The 22,543-nt window shown below is 49.6% G+C and overlaps 2 protein-coding genes across 2 annotated transcripts in view; one reads left to right on the top strand and one right to left on the bottom strand.

Annotated features, from left to right (window-relative positions):
- Nucleotides 1–22,543, bottom strand: part of LOC121595097 (cation-independent mannose-6-phosphate receptor) — a 94,500-nt gene that overhangs the window by 24,247 nt on the left and 47,710 nt on the right. The gene's annotated exons all lie outside the window — the stretch shown is intronic.
- Nucleotides 1,546–22,033, top strand: LOC121595065 (protein toll-like). The gene is made up of 4 exons (XM_041918822.1): nucleotides 1,546–3,037; nucleotides 17,362–18,752; nucleotides 18,824–20,405; nucleotides 20,470–22,033. Exons 2-4 carry the CDS (start codon nucleotides 17,503–17,505, stop codon nucleotides 21,091–21,093), a joined length of 3,456 nt encoding a protein of 1,151 aa, XP_041774756.1. The 5' UTR covers nucleotides 1,546–3,037; nucleotides 17,362–17,502; the 3' UTR covers nucleotides 21,094–22,033.

Raw genomic sequence — 22,543 nt, 5'->3', positions numbered from 1 at the left:
CGAAACCGACCTACAGAGCAATAATGTGATGCAACTCTTGTGGCAATAATTTGATGCAACAAAAATTTAAAAAAAACTACACGGATCCTTTGAGTTACTACGCAATGGTCGTTCCTACAACTTTTCGAATCGTAACCGAATATAATTCACATAGAGCAAACAATCAATTTCCTCCTGTATAGAGCAGCACATCTACCATTCTCGCGGTAAGAGCCACGAGGTTATCGAACAAACTCGGTAAAACTACTTGAGAGATCCACTCGAAACTTTCACATGCTAATGGAGAAAGCACCGGAAAACATGTGTTCTTGCAAATCACGCCAGATGCAGCGTATAATCTCTTCCGTCGAGAATCTTCATCCTCAGCGCAACAGCACCAAGAGCAGCGAGCAGCAACAACAACCAAAAAAAGGCAAGCTTGGCATGGATTTAAAAATAATTTCTTATAGTTTGCCTCATCGTATCCCCCGTTGCCTGCGGTACGTCTTCCGAACCGTACCGAGAGGTCTTAACATTCCTGAGCCATTAGCACAGCCGACTCCAAGAGCTCTTGTATCGTTGTCGTTGCATTTGTTATGGCTTTCGAGTCGCCAGTTTGAAATGAGTTCCACGCCACTAACACTGCAACATGCGATGAAAGCAGAGTAAAAGAGAAAGAGTGTGGGGGAAAGAATGCACGGAGAGCTACCCGACCGATTGCACTTTTCGATGCCTTCCCGATGGAAGCAGTCGCAGCAGGCGCTCCCTCTCAACTTCCAGCGCGTCGCTGCGAAAGCGTGCGCTCATGGTGGCACAATTGCGAGCACTCACAGCGTTCAGACAGAAGAGTTGAAATGCTAGGATGATACCAGTTGCTTCTTTTAGTGTATGGAAATGTGCATATCTTCGCACGTTCAACGCGACTGCCGCCGTCTGGGCTGGAGACCTTCTGGAGGGGTTCAGTTTTATGAGAGCATTGCATTTTGTGACACAGCATGTTAGAATAAGAATGAGTTATCAAAAAAAGTACAACCAAAATTTCTTCACACTGCAAAAAAACGGTGCAGCAGCTTGGAACTAATTAAATCTTCACTAGAAATAACTGATTTTTTTATTCTGTTATTAGTTTTCAGCAGCAAATACTTTCCTTGAGTAATTATTGAAGAGCCTATAATTTTTTTTTTATTTAACATCGAAGTGTCGTAATAAACAAGAATAATACGTTAATAAATGTTCAGTTACAATACTTAAACATATAAATCGTTTATTATCTACTTTAATTTTTGCCTCGAATGCGGCATCGTTTAAATTTATATCAAAGTATAGCATAAAATGAAAAAAATAGCTTAATAGAAATAATAAAAAAATCTTCTTGCAACTGACAATCTCTACCCACCAACGTGTCGCTACAAGTATGGGCACGCACTGTACAGCGACGATCGCCGTACCGTGGGCACTCACGCAGCTTTGAGTTTGAGTGTCGGGGAGCTCGGCGACCGCTTCCAGCACCGGTTGCGCTCAAGACATTCTGCCACGCTGTGCCTTTGCTTCGGAGCACGTGTGAGCGTCATTCGTGCGCTAGACGTTCGGTGTGCCGGTTCGTGTTACTCGTCCTTGCTGTCCCACTTAACTGTGCCAATCTGTTGCTCGCTCAATGCGTCAGGGTAGATAAAGCTCTAAACACATAAATAATTGCAGTTTGTGGAAAACGTTGGCCCCTAAATTAAATGAAAGTCTTCTAAATATCAAACCGCGTGTGCTTTTGTGTGTGTTTGGTGTGATATTGTTTTACGAGGCTGTGTGTTGCGTATGCTAACTGCTTACATTCGATCAACCGTGTGTATCCAGGGCGGTATCCTTTCACGTCGGGTAAGGAAAAACAAAGCCCGCGGTGTGCGTGACGGCTACAAAATACCCAAGCAAACACATCCTGTTCGCGCAACTGTGTGGTGGGAGTGTTTGTATTGCGGCCCGTGTTGCTAATAGATATCGTCGTGAAGGGTGGGAAATCCGCTGCTAGCATGCAAGGGTGCAACATGCGCTACCTAGCCTTCCGTGTCAATCCGTGACCACCAATCGATCACCAATCAAACTGCCAACCTTGGGAACACCTCGACGAGTCAACGCACTAGAGCGGGCCAGTGTGTGTTCGAAAACAACCCCGAAAACAAAACAAAAAGTGGTAACGTAGGTTCGATTCCGTAGAATATCAAACGCTTGGCGGCACACAAAAATACGCACAGGCTGTCCAAAAGGTTGCAAACCCATAAATACAGTTGAAAAAAAAACCTTTTTTGTTTGAATAACGTTTTTCGGTCTGCCGTCACCATAGGATGACCGCTGTGTGAACGAGTGAGAAAAAAAAACAGTGAGTAAATAAGCAAACGCCAAAGCTCCATCAGCAAGTAAAATTAAAAGTGACACGCTAAAAATAAATAGTAAAAAAGCAGCTCACCACAAAAACGTTACACAAAAAGCCGGTGGGAAGGGGTAAAGCACCGATTGCCACAGTTCGAGGTGTGCAGAAAATTGAAAATCCTCCCTCACTCTCACCGAGGTTGGACGCGCGCTGGCTTTGACAGCTCAATTTCCATCACCCTCGATCGTAAAGCGTCCGTGCGCCGGATTGTGGCCAGCTCCACAAGTTCGCAACGCACCGAAAGCCGAACCAAGCCAGTGTACCAAAATCGCTAGAACGGAACAGTATGTGTATGTGTGTATGTGAGTGTGTGAATGTCCGGTGAATAAAGTACACCGTCGTCTTGCGATCGAACACACATCGGACAGCAGTAAGATTACTTTGCGATTGCGAAAACTAAAAAAAAACACACACACACACACGCACACACAAAACGAGTGACAAAAAGTGCACTAAAACAACAGTACAAAGTGCGCCCGGTCATCCTCAACCAACTCAAATTCTGTTGTTTTGCTCTGGTGACGTTCTCCTCTACCACCCCCATCCCTGCCATAACAAGCAACAAACACAAAAAAGCGTGATCTTCACACGGCGGAAATTGATACAGACTTGTATCACACACCACTAAAAAGGCGAAAGGTAAGTATTTTTTTATCTGTAAATAGAGAAAAAATGCCTCCACCCTTTTTTTTTGGATCTCCAACGTCAGCTGGGACACGGTGGTGTCGACAAAAACGATTGCGCTCTGTACAGCACAAAAGGGCACACAACGCAACAAGAATGACTTTTCGCCTTTTTCGGATCGCCACTTTGAACGTGTGCGTGTCTGTAGGCTCGAACAGATCGTCAAAGCCCCCATCTGCAAAACATCTGCTCCCGGCAGCATCCAGATGCGCTGGACTGGGAGGATGTTATTTGGATGCTGTTTGGGAAGGTGACTTCTTGACGAGTTTTTTGCTCTCTTTCTCTCTCTATCTCTCTCTTCTCTTATTCTCATATCTCTGGCACATAAGTAAACGCTTTTTTCCTGTCCCTTGCAATCACGCAGGTATGAGAATGGAAAGAGTTGGCGGGAGGGGGAGTCAGCGGAGTTGAGGGGAGTCATCGTCGCCTGCCAGCACAGTGTGTGCGGAGTGTGTTCACCCTTCTGGGGTCTTCAGCGTTTCTCTGTTTCGCAATGACGCTTCACCGTGAGCGAGAATCAGTGAGTCTCAGGGTGTGTGTGAGAGAGAGCGAGAATAAAAGGTACAAAATAACGCATTCAAAGCAATTAGCTCAACCTACACAACAAGACGAGATAGTGCGATCGATGTTAGACAGCCAAGTTCTAATTAGCGCGCGCACGCACACCCTATTGACTCCTGTGTCATAGGTCATTCTACTCTACTCTTTTTCTTTCTCTCCTGCCTCTCTCTATATCTCTCTATCTCTCGCGAATAATCGTTCAGATCGAGATCTATCATATCCCGCATGTACATTAAACAAAAGGGTGGGGGACATCGTGGAGCCACAACTACTGAGGGCAGCCGCACACACAATCATCATCACCATCTCGTACCTTCCGCTCTGCCATCTTTTTGTGCTGTTCCGCCATAATAATTTCTTCCCGAGCGGCGAGGAGGCACGTCCGGAAACGCCGCGGAAGTAATGTACGCCGAAGGGAATTTTTGCCCACTGTGGAACTACAACTCTGGCAACTGCACGGGAAAAATTAAGCACGCGCGTGTGTCGCTGTATGTGTATGCTGCTAACACTGGAATGTCCGCACAATGCCTTCGATTCATCGCAACATCGCGCGAAAGAGAGCAAGAGGGGAACAGGAGTGTACTCTTTGGAGGTACTTAACCTTAAAGCCTTCCCCTCTTGGGTGTGTTTGTGTCTAGTTACATTTTTGTGTTTTCTTATTCTTCTTTTCTTGTCCCTTTTTTTCTAAACTGTTTTGTTTCTGTACGGCAGCTTCCGCTTCTTCTCGGGCAACGCGTACGCGTCTGTCCCGGGAATAACTTTCAATGTGGAGTAAAACTGATGAGAAAACTGGCAACGGAATTACACAAACCACCACCTTTGCCAGGGTACATTGCATGAGTAAGAGTTACAGACGGGGGGCGGAAGGGATGGAAAAAGGGGGCACATAAAACTTCTGCTTGCCCAGGCATCGTGCGGTGGGAGCAAATGCAGCCAAAGAGTGCGAGCTGAAATGGCGTGAGTCAGGGGCCGCCGCACAACTTTGGAAACGAGTAACGCTGACCGAAAGAATGCAGCATATAATAAAAGTGCAACCACAGCAACGGTCATAAATTGGGAGTGGAGCAGGGAGGTGGTGAGTTAAACCGAGGAAAGCGATGGAATCGGTTGATGGTAGGCAGAGGGGCAAGAATACAGCGCAAATGGATTACGGCAGCGGGCCGAAAAGTATTAAGCGTTGCGGTGCGTCTTTTCCAGAAACCAGTACGTTCACCCTACGCTCCTGAACGTGGAGTTGAAATAACGACAAGGACATACCAGCCAAAGCCAGCGGTAGGGTGTGCAGGAAGGGCTTGACTCGTTGCCAGAGCGATACAAAAGTTACTCGGTGAAACAATCCCCAAAGCTTCTTCCAACGCACAAATCCCACAGCCAATACTATCTCCCTGGACAGTGCTCCAATGAGAAGTCTCCCCAGTCTAAATTGCAACTGTTCGCTTCTCCCGGCTCGATGTTTCATCTCCTGCACTTGACACGATGTAAAAGACTGCTCCCCTCCAGTACACAGCGCTCTGCGTTTCAACAGGTGTAATTCGGTTCACAGAATTGGAGAGCGGATTCGGTTTTCCTTCCGACAGATTTGGTCCTTCGAGGCGGAAAGCACTCTGTTTATTGAACGCTTTCTAGGAGCGATGTTCAATGAAACACATACACACACACACACTGTGACAGGCGCGATGTTGTGTAAGGATCTCGAGGGAGACTTTTTGGCTCATCAGGAATACACAGAAATACACAACCGCAGCTTTTCCGGACAATGATTTACTTTCCTGAAGCACCAACCACAGCCCGATCCTCCACCTAACCTAAGCGTCATGTTCCGTCGTGTCCGGTACCAATCGGAAGGAGAGTTTGGGTGAGTTTGTTCGTGGGCGGGCTGGCAGCACCCACCTCCCAAAAGGCGACCAGGCCAAGTATCCGCACCTTCGCTTGTTTCGAGGGTTCCTGTTTCCGGGCGTCCAACGTACCACACACGCGCAGCCTAGGCGCGACGGACGTACCCAATATGTGGACCCGTGTCCGGATGTTTGTAAATTGATTCCGGGCACACTTTACGCATGTATGTGTGTGTTTGGCCGATGTTGCTCTCCATGGGTTCCGGATGGCTAAGCCGGCAAATCGGCCGATTCCGTAGCGAAAGCAGCACACTGTTGAAATGTGCGCTTGGCCGGAACGGAACCCTTTCGCCCGCTCCGCCAGAGTGGCCATAGTACTCTATGTCGCCAGAAAAAGGCTCGGCAAACATCGCACCACGCACTGCAATGGCTCGCAATGTGGCTTTGGAACTGTTCCGGAAGTGACCGGTCGTTAGTTTGCCGCTGGAAAAGGGTTTCCTAGCAGCACACCTTTTCGCGCTTTTGCTTGAGAAATAACAGTAGCAGCCGTGCACTATTTGTAGCACAACGCCAACGCGTTCAACTCTGGGGGGCGTTCTGGATTGATGTTAGCCTTTATTTGGGATCGAATTTAAAGTGATTTGTTTCCGAGCATTCGATTCTAAATTCCATAGCCCTTCAAGCCACCGGGAGGAGAAACATTAACGCACCTCGAAATAGCGGAGACCAAGCGCAATCCCGTAAATAAGTCACACCCGGCCCGTGAATGGGAATAATTCATTCGAGGTTGGTGTGTGTGTGCGTTGCTTTTTTGCTGCCTTCATTTCCCCTTTCCTGTCAAGAATGCTTGGAAAAAAATCAAAAACGAAAACGGTTGACAGTAACGGCTGCCAACCGACACAGACGGACAGACAGAAAGCGGATCCCAAAAAAGCGTTGAAATTAGGGGATTAGCATTTCACCTCAGACCACTAATCGTTAGCCATCGCGCTCTGTCCACAGAGCAGGAAGGGAAAGCAACAAACAGCAACAACCAAAAACCTCTTCAATAACACAAACGCCTCCGCCTCGGCAAGGCTACATTGTGCCCAGTCCGTTGAGATTTTAAGCTCACTTAATTCGTTCGCCATTAGATCTCCGGGATGTGGAGCGACCGGGGTGTTTCCGGGAAGGCAATACTGGTACGCCGGAATGCTTGCTACATCAGCGAGCCTCGTTGCGCCGTGCATGCTAATGATGCAACGCAAACCCCTATTCATGCACATATGGTTAGCAGAGTAAAACATTGTTTCCGACAGCGCGCGAGTTCTTGCTTTCTTTTTTGGTTGTGCCAGCATAGAAAAAATATAAAAAAATAAAACTGTCACATAGAGCGGAGCAGTGTTGGCAAACCAAGCATTTTCGTTGGATTTCAAATTTAATTCAAATTTTATGTTCAAATTAAAATAGGTAGCTGTAAATAAGCAGAAGTGACTAACTGGTAAAACAATTGAAACAATAACATCCCAAGTGACATTTGTTCGAAATTGTTTTTCCATATCTGTTCGATTAGTACTCGACACGCCTGTAATTGTGGATTTGTGAGTGATCAAGTGTGTTCAAAGTGCCAAGATTTTGCGTGTTTGTAAATAAGACTTTCTTCTATCGATGGACGATGTCGTCGAGCTCATTTTACTTTCATAGCCTTGATTTTGGATGGAAAGCAAAAAAAAATATTTTTAGTATTATTATTATACATTATTTAAAAAATAAATGTTTCTAAGAAGAAAATGGCTACATGACCCTCTTGTAATGATAATATACGTTATTTCCCGGCGAATTCCGAAGAAAGCAACGAGAAAATCGCAACACAGATGATTTTAAACGACTTTTCCTAAATTTTCTTAAACTCGTGCTGTTTGAGGAAAGTTTGAGGATCCAGTTTGAGGATCCGGACTCCAGCTGACTTCGGACAACTCCGGACGATTCCGGACGACTCCAGACGACTCTGGATGACTCCAACTCCGAACAACTCCAGATGATTCCCAATCCGGACGACGCCCACCCCAGACGACTCTCACTCCGGACGATTCCGGATAATGCTGGGTGGACCTACCTTCCGGACTCGGTTCCGAAACTGTCGGAGTCAGATCGCAGCCGACCCTGTAGTTTTGCCAACTAAACCCATCACTACCCTGTACGCGCCCTGTACGTACCCAGTTGCACGCGGCATTTCATGAAAATCGACAAGCGCAAATGCTTACGCCAAAACACACAAGCCGCGCGGAGCGATAGAGTGCGCACAGAAACGGGCGCAAACGGTTCCTACTCTTTTCCACCCGTTGACCGCCTGTTTTGGGAGAGGCTGGGAAAATCTGGCCCCAATTGCTGCAGTTCAGAGGGGTAGGAAAAGCGAAACATAAAATAATAGGAACGTTGGGCCAAACGAAACAAAATCAAACTAGCAAAAGAAGGGCAAAAATAGAAAAGACAAGTGCTTTCAGAGTGTCGAGTAAATTTTAATGGTCTCTCACTACATTACTACATTAAAACCCTTCCCTTCTCCGGGCGGTTCGCTAGTACCTTTTTATGAATATTTTCATCACATAGTTGCCGGTGCCCCGCAGAAAGTAGCGGCCGCGGCTGGGCTGGTGGGTAACGGGCAACGCTGAGACGAAAATTAATTTTCACAACTAAACGGTAACAGCAGCAGACACTTTGTTACTTCCTGAGCCCACGTTGTTGAGTACCTGTTGGACCGCATCCCTCTCTTACTCACCCACTAACTCACACTCTCGTCATTCCTGAATTGTGAAGAACGTTAGACAGCTGATTGTACTCTCTCTCCGCGCCTCTTCTCTTCTGATAATGGTGGTAAACTAATTTAACGTCTATTATTGTGAGGCGTAGTGCCCAAAAACCCGACCGCCGGATGGTGACGGTGTCGTTATCCGTTAATTAAATTTGGATCACGAAAGCAATACACACCTAACAGTCCAGACAAAGGCTAACTCAACTCGCTTCTTACAAGATGGGTGTGAAAATGAGGAGCATTAAGCTTAAGTTTATTGCTCACCATACTGCACACCAAATGAAGCAACTGTGATCTGTAACCGGATCTATTCGAAACTGCCCTTTGGATTATGATTAATTCCGCTCATCATTCATCATTCGCCGGGTCGTGCACTGAGCGTGTGGTTTGAGCTTCTCACCAACTCAAAACACGAAATGCCAATCTCTACGCAGCGCGTGCGTGCGTGTGTTTGTATCTTGTGCTGCTTGACGTGCGCTAGCAGCTTTTCTCAGGCAAAGCAAATCAAAAGCCCGAGCATCGAATCATTTTTCTCATGGACCGCAAACCCAAACATTGCGCCAACCATTGCGCCAAGTGCGCCGCCAACCAACCGCGGGTGAAGCAGAATGGGGCAGCGAAAGAAGCAAAAGCACGAAGAAAGCACGAGAATACGTCGACCTGTTTTTTTGCTTCATTTTCCTCCCATCTCACTCGGTTCATTGTTGGTACACCCCGTTGCCGTTCCACCGCAACATTACGCATTATGTGGGCCCCAGCATTCGAGCCCAGCTCGGAATGTACACCGTTAGGCCAGCAGCAACACCAGTCAGCAAGCAGGCAAGCCGTCCAGTAAACCACACGCTCACAATTTCGCACGTTCGTCGCCTCCATGCTGCCGCAAATCTCTTGAGATTTTCCGCTTTATCTGCTGGAAAAAAGGGGTGTGGGACCAACCACCTGTGCGTTGCTTCAAGATGCGGTCCGCACGGTTGCGGGCACTTCTGCTGCTGCAGCCTCGCCGACACACAAACAAAAACAGCTCATTTCCTTCCTCCCCCTACTGAAAGGAGCATCAACAAAGAAGAAAAAAAAACGGGGTTAAACATCTGCCCGCTTCAGGGTTTCCACTTCATTCGCCTTCGAAATGGTTGCTTTTGTTATCCATCTTCTCCCCATGAGCGTATGTTTGCGTGGCGTTGCGTGTCGAACTGGAGCATTTATTGGCGCCAAATGAATTCTTAACCACGGCCACATCTAACCTCAAAAATGCGGAAGCAGTAGAAGGTAAACTGTACAGAAAAGGCACTATTCATTTCATTTTTCCCCCAAATAAGACGCCGATGGTTGCGCGAAGCCTGAAAAGTGTTAACTACAAAACCATAATTTCAGATTTTAAAAATAGGGGCCCTTCACAATTCTAGTCAGTTTTTTTTTATATGGAGTTTGACAGTTGACGGCCGAAATCATGTCAACGCTCCTTACAAATCCACACACAAAACTAGTCTTCGATTTTCAGTCTAGATTATTTCAGCGTCAATGATAGGATTAGATTCGAGTACCTGATCGAGAAAATAGTAAAACAAGGTGGTGTTTTCATTTATCCCAAGGTGCATTAAAGAGATCTGGTGATGGAATCTAGAATCAAAGTGTATGTAGTCCAGGTGGTCTCATAGCATGTTTTTATAACCAAATTTGAACGTCACTTTTTGACAGGAGGGGTGAAAACTTTTGCTCTAACAGGCATTCTGGTATCTTATCAGCCTTCTAAATACATACACCTTGTGATAAACCCACCTGTATATTATACACACTAGAAAGCTGCTCAAAATTGTATTGGTAGTTTTCGGTAGGAGTTTCAATTTTTATTACCAGCACGTGTAATTTCATCGCATCTCAAGAAGTACAGACACGAGCCTTAGTTGTCGGTGTTGAATACGGGGTTTACTGCATTAAATCATTTGGGAAATTGTTTTATGACTTTTCGGTCATATCAAAAATTGGCAGGAATACAAATAACTCGGTATTTCTGCGAACTACGCATTGAACTACGAACTTAAAACTGAAAGGGCACCACATAAGTAGAGAATAAAATAGGAAATATGTAAAGCATACAAAAATAAAATACTGTAACAAATTTTAAGTAAATTTAAAGTTCAATTCGACATTTTAACAGATAAGTTTGGCAATGTAGTTCAATTGTCTCTACAGGCACGCGAGAAGCAAACATTAATGATGGATTGCATAACTGAGAATAGGCGCAAGCGCAGGCAAGTGTTTGGCAGCACTTACAGTGGCAAAGTAAACCCCACACTATCACTAAGAGCGGACAGTTTACACTTGTGATTTAAGTTTCTTAAAAGGCAACACAAAACTAACGGCCAAAACACTTCCCTTTTCTCATTTACACTTGGGCATTACAGTTGTGATTTTTGCGCAAGATATTGCTTCCCCAACACCCCCCACGGAGTGAGCAAAACAAAAGCGTTTGAACCACGCGTTACCACCGCTTCTTCCACCGCCATTCCCACACACCGAAGCTGTCAAAAAAAAACAAGCCGGCCAACGGTTTAGAGCTGTTGAAAGTCCGATCGTTCGAACGTGCGAACGGATTGTTACGCGCAGGAAAATAAAAAGCTGCCATGCCCAACGATGCGTCCAGCCACAGTCCGCTGTTTTCTCTCCCTTGCATACCTGTGTGTGGTGTGTGGGATGGTGGTGAGGTTACGAATTTATATTAACGATCGCACGGGGGATTCTTGTTATTTTTTTTTTTTGCTTGATAGCGATCCGCGCGGAAAACAAGAAGCCAACCAGACCGTGGCGTGAGCGCTTTTCCAGATGGTCCGGGCGATGGATAAAGCGCACTTACTGTTTGCCAGCTCCCCACTTAACACACTCTTGCATCGAACAAAAAAAAAAAAAGATCAAAACGTCCCAAAAGCGTACGAAACACGTTGGACTGTTGGTTTGTGGAAGCATTTGTCTTGCATTAGAAATGGGCAAAAAATTATGTCATCGCAACGCGTCATAATTGTTACGCCCGTTCATACCGTTGACGACGCGATTCGAACGGGATTTCGCGCGGCTAGGAAGATAGGGCGAGGAAAGCCGTGTTACAACACCCAAACCATAAAATGCACAGACCATATGCTGGGTGTGGCAGGCTCTCGGATAAACCATTTCTATTCTTCTTACCATGGAAACAGCGCAACAGCAGCGCGTGAGCGTTTCGAGTTGGCGCAAACGTTTTGAAGTTTTCCACGCAAACTCGTGCGAAAAGCACGGGAGGAGGAGAACCGGGGTTTTCTTTTACCGAATGTTGCAATGCACAAACACGCTGCATTTCCGGTTATCCGAACGCTTTTTGATGTGCATTTGCTACCGAAAGAGTAATAACTAACCGCGAGCGGAGCGAGCGTTAGATGTACGAATAAAAACAAAACATCACGCGCGCAGATTTTCCAGCGAAGGAGACAAACAAATGCACCAACAATTTATTCAACTGCTACAATACTGGTGGTCAGGGCGCGGCGGCGATGAGATGCATATGAGATGCAATTAAATGCAGTCGGTCGGTCGGTTTTTTGCACCACCACCAGCACGGATCACTCTTTCTGCTTAGCTTTGCACCAGCACAGCGACGGAACGGTAACCGGTAGTGGCTATTTTGAAATGAAATGGTTTAACCTCAATTTCTTGATGCGCTTCCGGCTCGGTGATGAAACCTTCCAAACCACAACTTGTGTTGCTGCAGCGTACTTGCCACATGTGCGGAACGGGTTTGGGCGAAGCGAACCAATGTTTAATAGAGCAATAATGGGAGCTTCTTCTTTGCGACGGGCGAAACATCAAAGTGCGACACTGGCAGACTTTATGTTTCTTTGCAGGGCATGCAAACATAAACATAACATAAACTGTCATCCACGACCGGCTGGCAGACAGACAGATTGCATACGAAACCTTACAGCTGATATCGGATGCTATCCAATCCAAGCCTGCATGCATTAAGCGATAAAGAAAGTCACAAGCCGAACAAATCATTGATTTGTTGCCAAGTTGCATTCTCCTTATCGCCACATTCCACTGGCTGCACAGACAAAATCCAATACTGATGAGATTGGAATTCAATTTCCATACTATCTCTTCGCACGCTTCCCCGCAAACGACCGCTCCTTGCAAGCCGTTCAGTGCTCGGCAGCTTCTGACTAATTGCTCCTGCTTCGAGGAATAGTTGCTGGCCAGGAATTTGTCGACGAAGTAAATGTGGTTGAGCGCTGATCGCGTCAGGTACATTTCAGGAATAACTCTATCGCAGTCGGCGGTTGCCCGAGTTGCCAAGAATTCAAATCAAGCGGCTCATCATGGAGGGGGGAACCGGGATATACAAACTTTCCCATGTTGGCGGGCAAGAAGGGTAATGCAACACGGTGTTAGTTGGCCTGGAAATTTGATACCATACTCCGTCGCTGAGCTCCCCTTTGTGTGTGTGTGTATGCAAGTACGAAAGTGCGAGAAGCAAAGCAAAACTGAAGTAACTCAACGTCAGAAGTTAACTCCGTTTTTAGTTTAGCCTCGATGGCCGCAGAATGGTTTTTTTGCCATTGTGTCAAGCGCCTATCCTCTGCCCGTGCATGAAAGTGCAAACCGTTGCACTTTGCCGCAGTGTACGCCGCCCTGCTGCTACCAAGCACGGCCTGTAGCTCTCTTGGGCCGAGAAATTGTACACCGGAACCGGAGCCAGCAGATTATCGCCGGACGTCGCCTGTCACTCACCAAAAGGACAGTGTGCCGAAGAAGTGGGACACAGTGTTTCTTTTTTTTCTATTTCTTGCCAGGCCACACGCCGTATGACACCGTGTGCCCTAAAAACTGGTCTAGAAATAGGCGAGGTTTGATTTTTGTTGCTGCTGCTGTTATATTGTTTTGTTTCGTCACGCTGGCAGCTGAAAGGGGTATCATATTGTGCGTAGTGTGCGTACCACGTGCACACTAGCGGGATGGCGTATTGCAGATTTTATACCCCACTTGGCACATGGTTCGCCACACACAGGTGTCTAGACGTGTCGTGTTGGCCAGATGGCAGGCATTATCGAATTTCGGCTTTCTGGCTGCACGCTCGGGACCTGTCACGCCCGGGCCCCAATGATGGATGGTGACAGTGGCAACCCCCGTTGGTTGCGCACTGAGACTTACTGTCCCCGGAGGGCTCGTGTCTAGCAAGTGGAGCACACCGAGCAGGCAATTATTGTAAGGAAGAAGTAAGTAAAAAGGGTTAAAACCAAACAAGACCGTTGTGTTCTGGAAATTCGAATTCTACAGAATTGGTTGGTAGAATTCTTCACTGCTGCCCTTTCTCCCTGTACACCGTAGGTTCCGGTGCCATAAAGAAGCTCCAAGGACTTTGTCCGTCCTAATTAATGGCAATTAACTTCCACCAAAAATCGAGACGCCCACCAGCACTACCCATCGGACAGTTCCACCAAATCTCTACTGGAACTAAATTCCTCAGACAAAAAAAAGGCTTAACATTAAGCTTCTTTATCATGTTCAACCACTTCCGTGGGATAAGATGTTCCACGAAATTGAACACGATTATCTCGTGTAACATTTTTGCCCGTTACCTTACACGAGCTGTGGTGCGCTTTGGAAAGTCGCAAACATTGGAAACAGAACCGTGAAGGAATGATTCGCCCTTCGATACGGGGTTTGTGTGTATAATAATAATAATACCAGCATTTTGGTAGCGCAGGAAAACACGTACCTATTTCACACGTAAGAGAAAGAGAGAGAAAATATATTTAAAAAAATTCAATAGGTGCAAAATCAATTAGACCAAACGCCGGCAGATTTTGGAACCGATTGACGGGAGGAAATTGAACGTTATCGATTCGGGGTTTTGCCTTTTCGCGGTAAAAAGGGGTTTCTGCGAGCCATAGTTTGCACAGCGCGGGAAAATTCATCCAACCAGAAGTATCGAAATGGAAATGAAAAATGGAGAATGCAAAAAAAACAACTTGTAACTCTACCAGCCTCCGACCGTGTGTGCGGGGAATTAAATTTTCGTTTAGCCGGGGGTCGGAGACTCGGGTTGGTACTACAATCGGGAAAGCGCGCCCACGAGCTTCACCTCCGTACTTCGTGTGAAAAAAAGTGCCTGGAAAATCGTGCCGACACGCGGAAAAGAAAGCGCGATCAATGGGAAGTTGTACAGGGCTTGCTGCCGATTTTCTCTCCCCTCTTCGTGACGCGATTCCAATCTTTCACCCATGCGAAATTGATAATTGGAGCATAGTTGTTTTGTTTTTTGTTTTGTTTTTTGGTTTTTTGTGACATGAGGAAATGAGTGCTACAATCATAAACTGTTTTTCAGGCACGTTCGTTTTCCCAGGCAACCGTTTCGCGCGATCGCGATCGACGAGGAAAGTGATATTTACACGGTGTCACACGAACCGGCCCGATTTCGAGCGGTGCTTTGTTACTCAGCCGGTCACGTTTGTTGAACGCGCACTCGAAAGCGAAACTCGCCCGAGCTCGAATGTCACTCGCTTTCCGAGGTGTGGTGCATGCGCGACGACCTGCAGGCTCATTAGCAAAGCGGCAGGGTCACTTGCCGATGTATGCTTATTAATACATTATTAATATCAAGTTACGCGTCGCACGGAGGGGTCGTCTTTTTTCGGTCGGTTTTTTTTTTGTACATTCGTGTGTCGAAAGCGCACCATCGAAACTGCTCGAAACGAAGCACTCGCACGGTCTCTTCTGCTCGGCAGAGGATTGGTATAATTGTATGAGGCTATGGGTTCAGGGGTACGAAAGCAGAGTTTCCCACCCTACGATGTTGTTGCAACAAAGGCGTCTGCATCAAAATGCTGACTAGAGGGGGTGAAAGACGACCGTGGGGGTGTCGGCGCAAAGGAGAGGCAGCGTTTTAATAATTGGCAGTGAATTGAAAACAGATAGCGCCGTTTTCGGCCGTACGGCCGTGGAAAACCAAATGGAACAAAACTATCGCATCCCGCCCTCCCACCTTCGGCCTCGCACCGCTCGGCTTTCCCTTTTGTTTTCGTAGTGTTGTTGGAGGAAAAGAGCAGAGCAAAAGCACAGCAAACCTATCCGAGTGCGAGTGGCGTTCCACTTGCGTGCTCATCTTGCTGCTTTGCATTGAACCGAACACGCTGGAGCGCTCACCACCGGTGCCTCCGCTGCCGGCCGAAAGTGTGGGAGCGCACACCCTTTTCCGCTTCTCAGTAAGTCGCCTTTCCTTTCGTCCGCCCAGCACACACGTTCACAGCCACACCATCTGCCTGGCTATGTTTTCCCTGCCCGTTCGAGCAGCTTTTTGGAGCACAACAGAGCTTCATCTTTGGGTCGATTATATCACCTGCGGCTGTGTGTAATCGGCGTCGCAAAGTAACAAGCCGGTGGAGGTAATAAATTCCCAAATTAAACAGCAAACGGGAGAGAACAATTTCAACAGCAAAAAAAAAAGAAACAAAAAAAAACAATAAAAAATAGGAAGGTAATCTTGCTGCGCGGCATAAACCTTCCCATCCTCTATTTCATGATCGCCACGGTTCAGTGGCTCCAGCGCGGTGTTTGTGTGCGGGAGACGACGCCCAATACACACACACACACACACACACATACACACACACACATACACACACACACACGACGCTTATCAAGGTATCAACATCTCCGGCGCTCAATCTTCCAGACCCGCGCCTTGCGCCCACCACCGGAAGTGTACAATGCACAGTTTTCCCACCGTGGATTGCCGGATCGTTTGTTGATCGCCTGAGAAGGGAAGATGGGGTTGGTGCACACAATTTCGGTGCGGACGGGAATATGTTATTGAAACGCTTTTCGCTCCACATTTCCACCCCACGGCCACGGGTGAAAGTCACCGCAACGCATCGAAGTAGTGATGGGTTAAGGTGGCTAAAATCTGGAGTCGGCTCCGATTCGACTTCAATCGACTCCGGAAAATAGTTCCGCCCATCACTATCCGGAGTCTGTTTGAATTGCATGGAGTCGCTCGAAGTCGGAGTCGCTCGAAGTCGGAGTCGCTCGAAGTCGGAGTCTCACGGAGTCGGAGTCGTCCGGAGTCGCCCGGAGTCGGCCTTTGAATCAAAGGGTTGCTTTTTGTACACTCAAAATAAAAGACAAAAAAAACAATAACATGAAATGCCTTATCACAAGCACATTGACAACTCCGGACAACTCCGGGCAGCTCCGAAAGACTCCGGACGACTTCGCATGACTCGGAACGACTCCGAACGACTACGGACGACTCCGAATAACTCTAGATGACCCTGGATGGCTCCTAACGACTCCGGACGACTCGACCGGATGACTTCGGACGACTCCAAATGACTCAGACTTCTGTCGAATCCGGCCGATTTCGAATGACTCTGGAGTCTCCAGACGACTCCAGATGAGTCCTGACGACGATTTTGCCACAGTCGGAATCGGACTAACAATAGCCGGAATCGGATCGGAGTCGTGGGCGCACCTTAGAGAGCACGTCACCACACCGAAGACGTTCCGGGCTGGAAATAGTGAAGTCATCCAGTAATGGTGAAGAATGTTTCCACCATTGCCTGGAAACGTTACAATAAAAAAGAGAACAAGCGAGTGCTGCTGCAGGAGACCCCGGTCCGATTTTCGGTGTATGCTCCTCCCTTCCTCCTGGACTCTAGCGCCGTGATCGACGGAACGGAACCGTGAACCCAGCAGCAACGGGGAAGAAAACACACGCGAGCGGAAACTCGCTTGACCGTGGACAGTACACCGGGCGTGTAAGAACTCCCCCAAGCCGCCTCTGTGAACGTTTAGCAGCAGAGGGGCAGAGGAGCGAAAAATCTCCGTTAGTTAGTGGCTGATGCGCGAATAGCCACCGGACCAGAACCGCTGGCATGAGCGCACAGAGGCTCCTGGATCGCTGGTTGGGGTGCAGTGTGGCGAGTGTAGCATTAAATTTGACAGCTACGGCCAGTGCCCGAGTGGCTAGAATGAAGCGGTGGCAGTGCGTCCCATTAAATTGAACGATCATTCTCTGGCATTGTTATCTTACGATTTGTGTTCTTTTTCCACTGGTCTCTTTACAGCGCATTGGACATGTGATTCTGCATCGGTGGGCATCTCTCCAGAACAATCGCGTGTCTTCATTATCGCACAGTTTGACGAGGGTTTCTCGTGCAAAGAAAACGGCCCCCAAAATACACCTCAAAAACAAGGGCCGCTCTAAGATGAAAGCATCCAGAGGGCCACGGCCCTTGGTGCTGACGGCGGCACTGACCCTAGCGCTGCTAGCACACACAGGCCACGCGTTCCTAGCTGGCTACCGAAGCGGGCTCGGATTGGACGGGTTTGGCATTTGCCCCGCCGAGATGCGCAACTGCTCCTGCCGCTCGTACACCGGCGCCGAGACGGAGATCGACTGCCCGGAAGCGGACTCGACCGTGCACCTGCGCATCGAGCCGCACCAGTACGCGGAGATGCGCTGCCAGCGCAACCGACGCTACGACTTTGAACAGATCCCGCAGCTGTCCATCGGCGACACGAACCGGCTGACGATCGACGACTGTCCGTTCCCGCACCACCAGTCCATCCTGCAGCTCGTCTCGTTCCTCGGCACGACCCAGGTGAAGGTGCTCTGGCTGAAGAACAACGCGAACCACGAGCAGAGCGCATCGCTGGTGCGGCATCACTTTGCCGGGCTGGACCAGCTCGATCGGCTCGCCATCAGCAACGCCAAGCTGAGCGACATCGGGCCGGACCTGTTCGAGCATCTGCCCAACCTGACCTGGCTCGACATGCGGGACAACATCTTCCAACTGCCGGCCACCATCTTCGATGCGCTGCCGAAGCTGCGCGTCCTCGAGCTCAGCTTCAACAGTCTGGAGGAGCTGGACCCGCGGCTGCTGCGTCACCTGCCCAACCTGCGGCTGCTCACGCTGTGGCACAACAAGCTGCGCACGTTGAGCCGGGCGGCGTTCTCCGGTGTGCCGGAGCTGGAGCGGCTCGATCTGTCCGCGAACCAGCTCGAATCGGTACCGGGCGATCTGTTTGCCGATTTGCCGCACCTAACCGAGCTGGCGATGGGGGTCAACAACTTCCGCACGCTGCCCGACGGCTTGTTCCGGGCGAACCGTGAGCTGAGGAAGGTTAAGCTTGCGTCCCAGCGCGTCGAGCTCGAAACGCTACCGCACGATTTGCTCCAAATGCTACCCGCGCTCGATCAGGTTAGCCTGGAGCGGGTCGGGCTGGTCAGCCTGCCCGGTACGCTGCTGTTCGGTTCGGCCAATCTAACCCAGCTGAATCTGGCCAACAATCGGCTGCACCAGCTGCCCGAGGATTTGCTGCGGGACCAGAAAGCGCTGCAGGTGCTGCAGCTCCAGCACAACCAGCTGACCGGTCTGCCCGCCGGTTTGCTGCGAAACACGGTCGAGCTGCATACACTGCGCTTGTCACATAATCAAATAGGCGAACTATCAGCGTAAGTAGCCCCAGATGATTGCACACTCCAGCGACATTCCTTTTTTTAAACGTCCCATTTTTGTCTTTTAGCGTCGCGCTGCAAGCGCTCACCAAGCTACAGGAACTCTATCTCGACCACAACCAACTGCACACGATTGAGCTGCACGCGTTCAAGCAAACGACCGCCCTGCACACGCTCCACCTGCAAGTGAACCAGCTGGCATTTGAAACGCTCAACACGCTGCCCGCCACCGCGCCGGACACGGGCGACCAGGAACAGCTGACCGATCACATCCCCGCGCCGGACGAGTTCAGCCTGCTCGCCCAGGACGGGACCCCGTTCCAGCATCTGCATCAGCTGCGCGAGCTCGACCTCTCCTCCAACTGGCTGACGGCGGTGCCGCGCGACCTCCTCCTCAACACGCACGAGCTCCAGCGGCTCAACCTCACGCGCAACAACATCACCAGCCTGACGTACGCGAACCTCCAGTTCCTGGCGCCCGCCATCACGGTCGATCTGCGCCACAACAGCATCTTCGAGATCGATCTCGCCGACATGGAGCGGCTGGTGCTGCTCGAGCCGCGCAGCTTCGACGAGCAGACGGGGCGCGCGCGCGTCCTCCTCAACGACAATCCGCTCCACTGCAACTGCATCGCGTACGCGTTCGCGCAGTACATCCAGAACCGGCTCGCGACGGCCGTGTACGATCGGTTCGAGCTGGTAGCGAACGAGCTCACCTGCCACGGCCCGGAACATCTGGAGGGCGCGCTAATCAAGGACGTGCCGACTCGCGAGCTGCTCTGCGAGCTGGACACACCGTCGACCGCGATCCGGCACTGTCCGGCGCCCTGCCGGTGCTACATCCGGCCGGAGGATACGGGCGTGATCATCGACTGCAGCGGCCAAGCCCTGACCGAGGTGCCGGAGCTGCCCCGACCCACCACCTTCGGCTATCGGTTCATTGAGCTGCACCTAGAGAACAACAACATTAGCGCCCTGCCGGATTCGACGACTGCGAGCAGCAGCAGTGGTTGGGCGGAAGTCCGCGAGCTGTACGCGTCGAACAACTCGATCGCGGCGCTAGCCGCCGACCAGCTGCCTCGTAGTTTGCGAGTGCTCGATCTGAGCCGCAATCGGCTGACCGCGCTGGACGGGCCGCTGGCCGAATCACTGTCCGCTAGCACGACGCTCACCACCGTGCGGTTGGCGCACAACGACTGGATGTGTCAGTGCGAGACGACCCAGTTGCTAACGTTCGCGCATGCTAACCAGCGCCGCATCGAAGACTTCGGGCGGCTCCGTTGCTCGGACGGGCGACCACTGGAACAGATGACGCTCAGCGACCTGTGCGTCGATCGCACTCACATGATCGTGCTGACCTGTGTGATCGTGTCCGTCGTCGCCTGCCTGGTGGCGGCGCTCTCGCTGGTCTACTACACGTACAAGCTCGAGCTGAAGGTGTGGCTGTTCAAGCACGGACTCTGTCTGTGGCTGGTTGCGGAGGAGGAACTGGACCGGGACAAGCTGTACGACGCGTTCGTGTCGTACTCGCACAAGGACGAAGCGTTCATCACCGAGCATCTGGTGCCGACGCTCGAGCGCGACCCGATGAACTTTAAGCTCTGCTGGCACGTGCGCGACTGGACGCCCGGCGAAATGATCTCCTCCCAGGTAGGTGGCGCCCCTCGCTCGACCAGTAGCACCCGACTAACGTACCCTCTGTTTCGCATTCTAGATTTCCAGCTCCGTTGAGCAGTCGCGCCGCACGATCATCGTCCTGTCGAGCAGCTTTCTCGAGTCGCTCTGGGGCCAGCTAGAGTTCCGCACCGCGCACCTGCAGTCGATGGCGGAACGGCGCAACCGGCTGATCATCATCATCTACGGCGACATCGGCAACATCTACGATCTCGAGCCCGAGCTGCGCGCCTACCTGCACACCAACACGTACGTGCGCTGGGGCGACCCGTGGTTCTGGGACAAGTTGCGCTTTGCCATGCCCCATCCGCCGAAGGTGCGAGGCGGCAGCGGTGCCGCCAGTACCGTCGTCAAGTCGGGCGTCAGCACCGCCGGCGGACTGTTCATGAAGCAGCTGCACGGCGCCGCCCCGGTGGACGACCGGCTCGAGCTAATCAAACCGCAGGTCATGCCGGCCACCCCACCCGCCCTTACCACGCCGCCAACCGAGCCAATCAGCAGCGCCACGCCGGCCCCGGGCCCGTTCGTCATCAGCGGCAACGGTGGCGGTGTTGGCGCCGGTGCCCAGATGCTCCACCAGCAGCTCAGCAACGCGTACCGCGCCAGCGGTCACATCAACGGTGCATTCGTCATCAACAGCAACGCGAAGCAGAGCGACGTCTAGTGGCTGTGGCGTTTCGAGCAAACTCGCGAACACGAACAGACTGAAACAACGAATCTCGAATCTCGAATAGTGCGTACCGCGAAGGTCACAGGGGGTCCTCTTGCCGTGTGAACGGTCACATTGCAGAGGAATGTAGTTTAGACTAGTAACCCGGTCGCTCGATGCCTCACCCCCAAACGGGCATTACATTTCCTACTTTTAGTAACATAACTTATCACCAAACGCAAGCTGACGAATGCATCTCCCCAAGGCTAGGATTACCTTCGATGCTTCCCTCACACAGCGCGCACCACACGTCCAAAGCTACCGATTCAAGGGAAACGATCAAAGAGACCGGCAGCAACAGCCGACAGTTAGCAATAAGTTTGAAGTAACCTTTTTAACGACACAAGCCTTGAGTGTCTTTTGATTCTCATTTTCATACCGACCGTGCAGGCAACGTATCGCAACGTAGGCCGTCTGGTCTGCATTGCGGTTGCTGTAGGGCGTATTTATAATCCCAAGTTTTCTTGCCAAAAAGTACTTACTGCTCACACAAAATGCAAAATGCGTAGGCGAGCAAAAAGCGCGTATCGTTTAGGTCGTAAGTTTAAAAGGTTTAAGCTGCCCTAGACAGGCAAACGGCACCATGTTACCCCGTGTCCTGGCACGTACCACCCTAGTACCTACTCACTATTCATCCACTCATTCACCATCTCCCTCCTCCCCTGACCTCCCCCCGTACCCTTTTCATCACCCAACACACAAAAGTCCCTTGTTCAATTTGTACCATATCATCGGAATTGATTTACTTACCCTCTGTTTTTTATGTTGTCTGCGCCACGTTCTTTTACCTCTTTATCTCTAACTATATGAAGCATGTGTATAGTGTTTAGGAAGTAATATGCAGCGTGTGTGAACCGTGATTGCATGAATAAAAATAATGATATAAAACAACAAATGCCAACCCACGATGTTTGCATTGCATTATTCATCTTTTCCTACTGAGTCTTTACCAGTGAGTCAACATACGCATGTGGTCTGATACGAATGTGGATAGCTTACAGCATGGAACTTTGTTTTACCAGCATCCCACGCAGTGATACAAGGTTATCTTCGCTGTGCTACAACTACAGTAAAATCTCTCTAAGATGAAGTCTTTTCAAGATTAATTATTTCTTTAAAATTAACAATTTGACTGATGCTGCCATGGATACTCCATAGCAATACGTGCATTGTGTAAGCCTTCTCCGACTAAACACTGTAGGTCCTTTGAAAATCGAGCTCAGAGAGATTTCACTGTAGTTTCAATAAGAATAACAGTAGGGATTAAAACAAGTGAAAACTAATTGCTGATGTAATGCGTGTTGTCACGTGGTCAGCTAACAACAGAAAAAAGAGGACATGGGTAAGTTCATACACTAATGCTTCGTAACGCCTCTTACTACGCTAAAAGCTTCAGAAAAAAATC

Source organism: Anopheles merus, chromosome X (assembly GCF_017562075.2).
Source record: "Anopheles merus strain MAF chromosome X, AmerM5.1, whole genome shotgun sequence".
Classification (NCBI taxonomy): Eukaryota; Metazoa; Arthropoda; class Insecta; order Diptera; family Culicidae; genus Anopheles; species Anopheles merus.
This window is presented reverse-complemented; position numbering and strand designations above follow the sequence as displayed.

Coding starts and splice junctions, on each gene's coding strand:
- LOC121595065 (XM_041918822.1), top strand. CDS start 17,503: ATGAAAGCATCCAGAGGGCCACGGCCCTTGGTGCTGACGGCGGCACTG. Junction 18,753..18,823: donor CAAATAGGCGAACTATCAGC/GTAAGTAGCCCC, acceptor TTTGTCTTTTAG/CGTCGCGCTGCAAGCGCTCA. Junction 20,406..20,469: donor GCGAAATGATCTCCTCCCAG/GTAGGTGGCGCC, acceptor TTCGCATTCTAG/ATTTCCAGCTCCGTTGAGCA.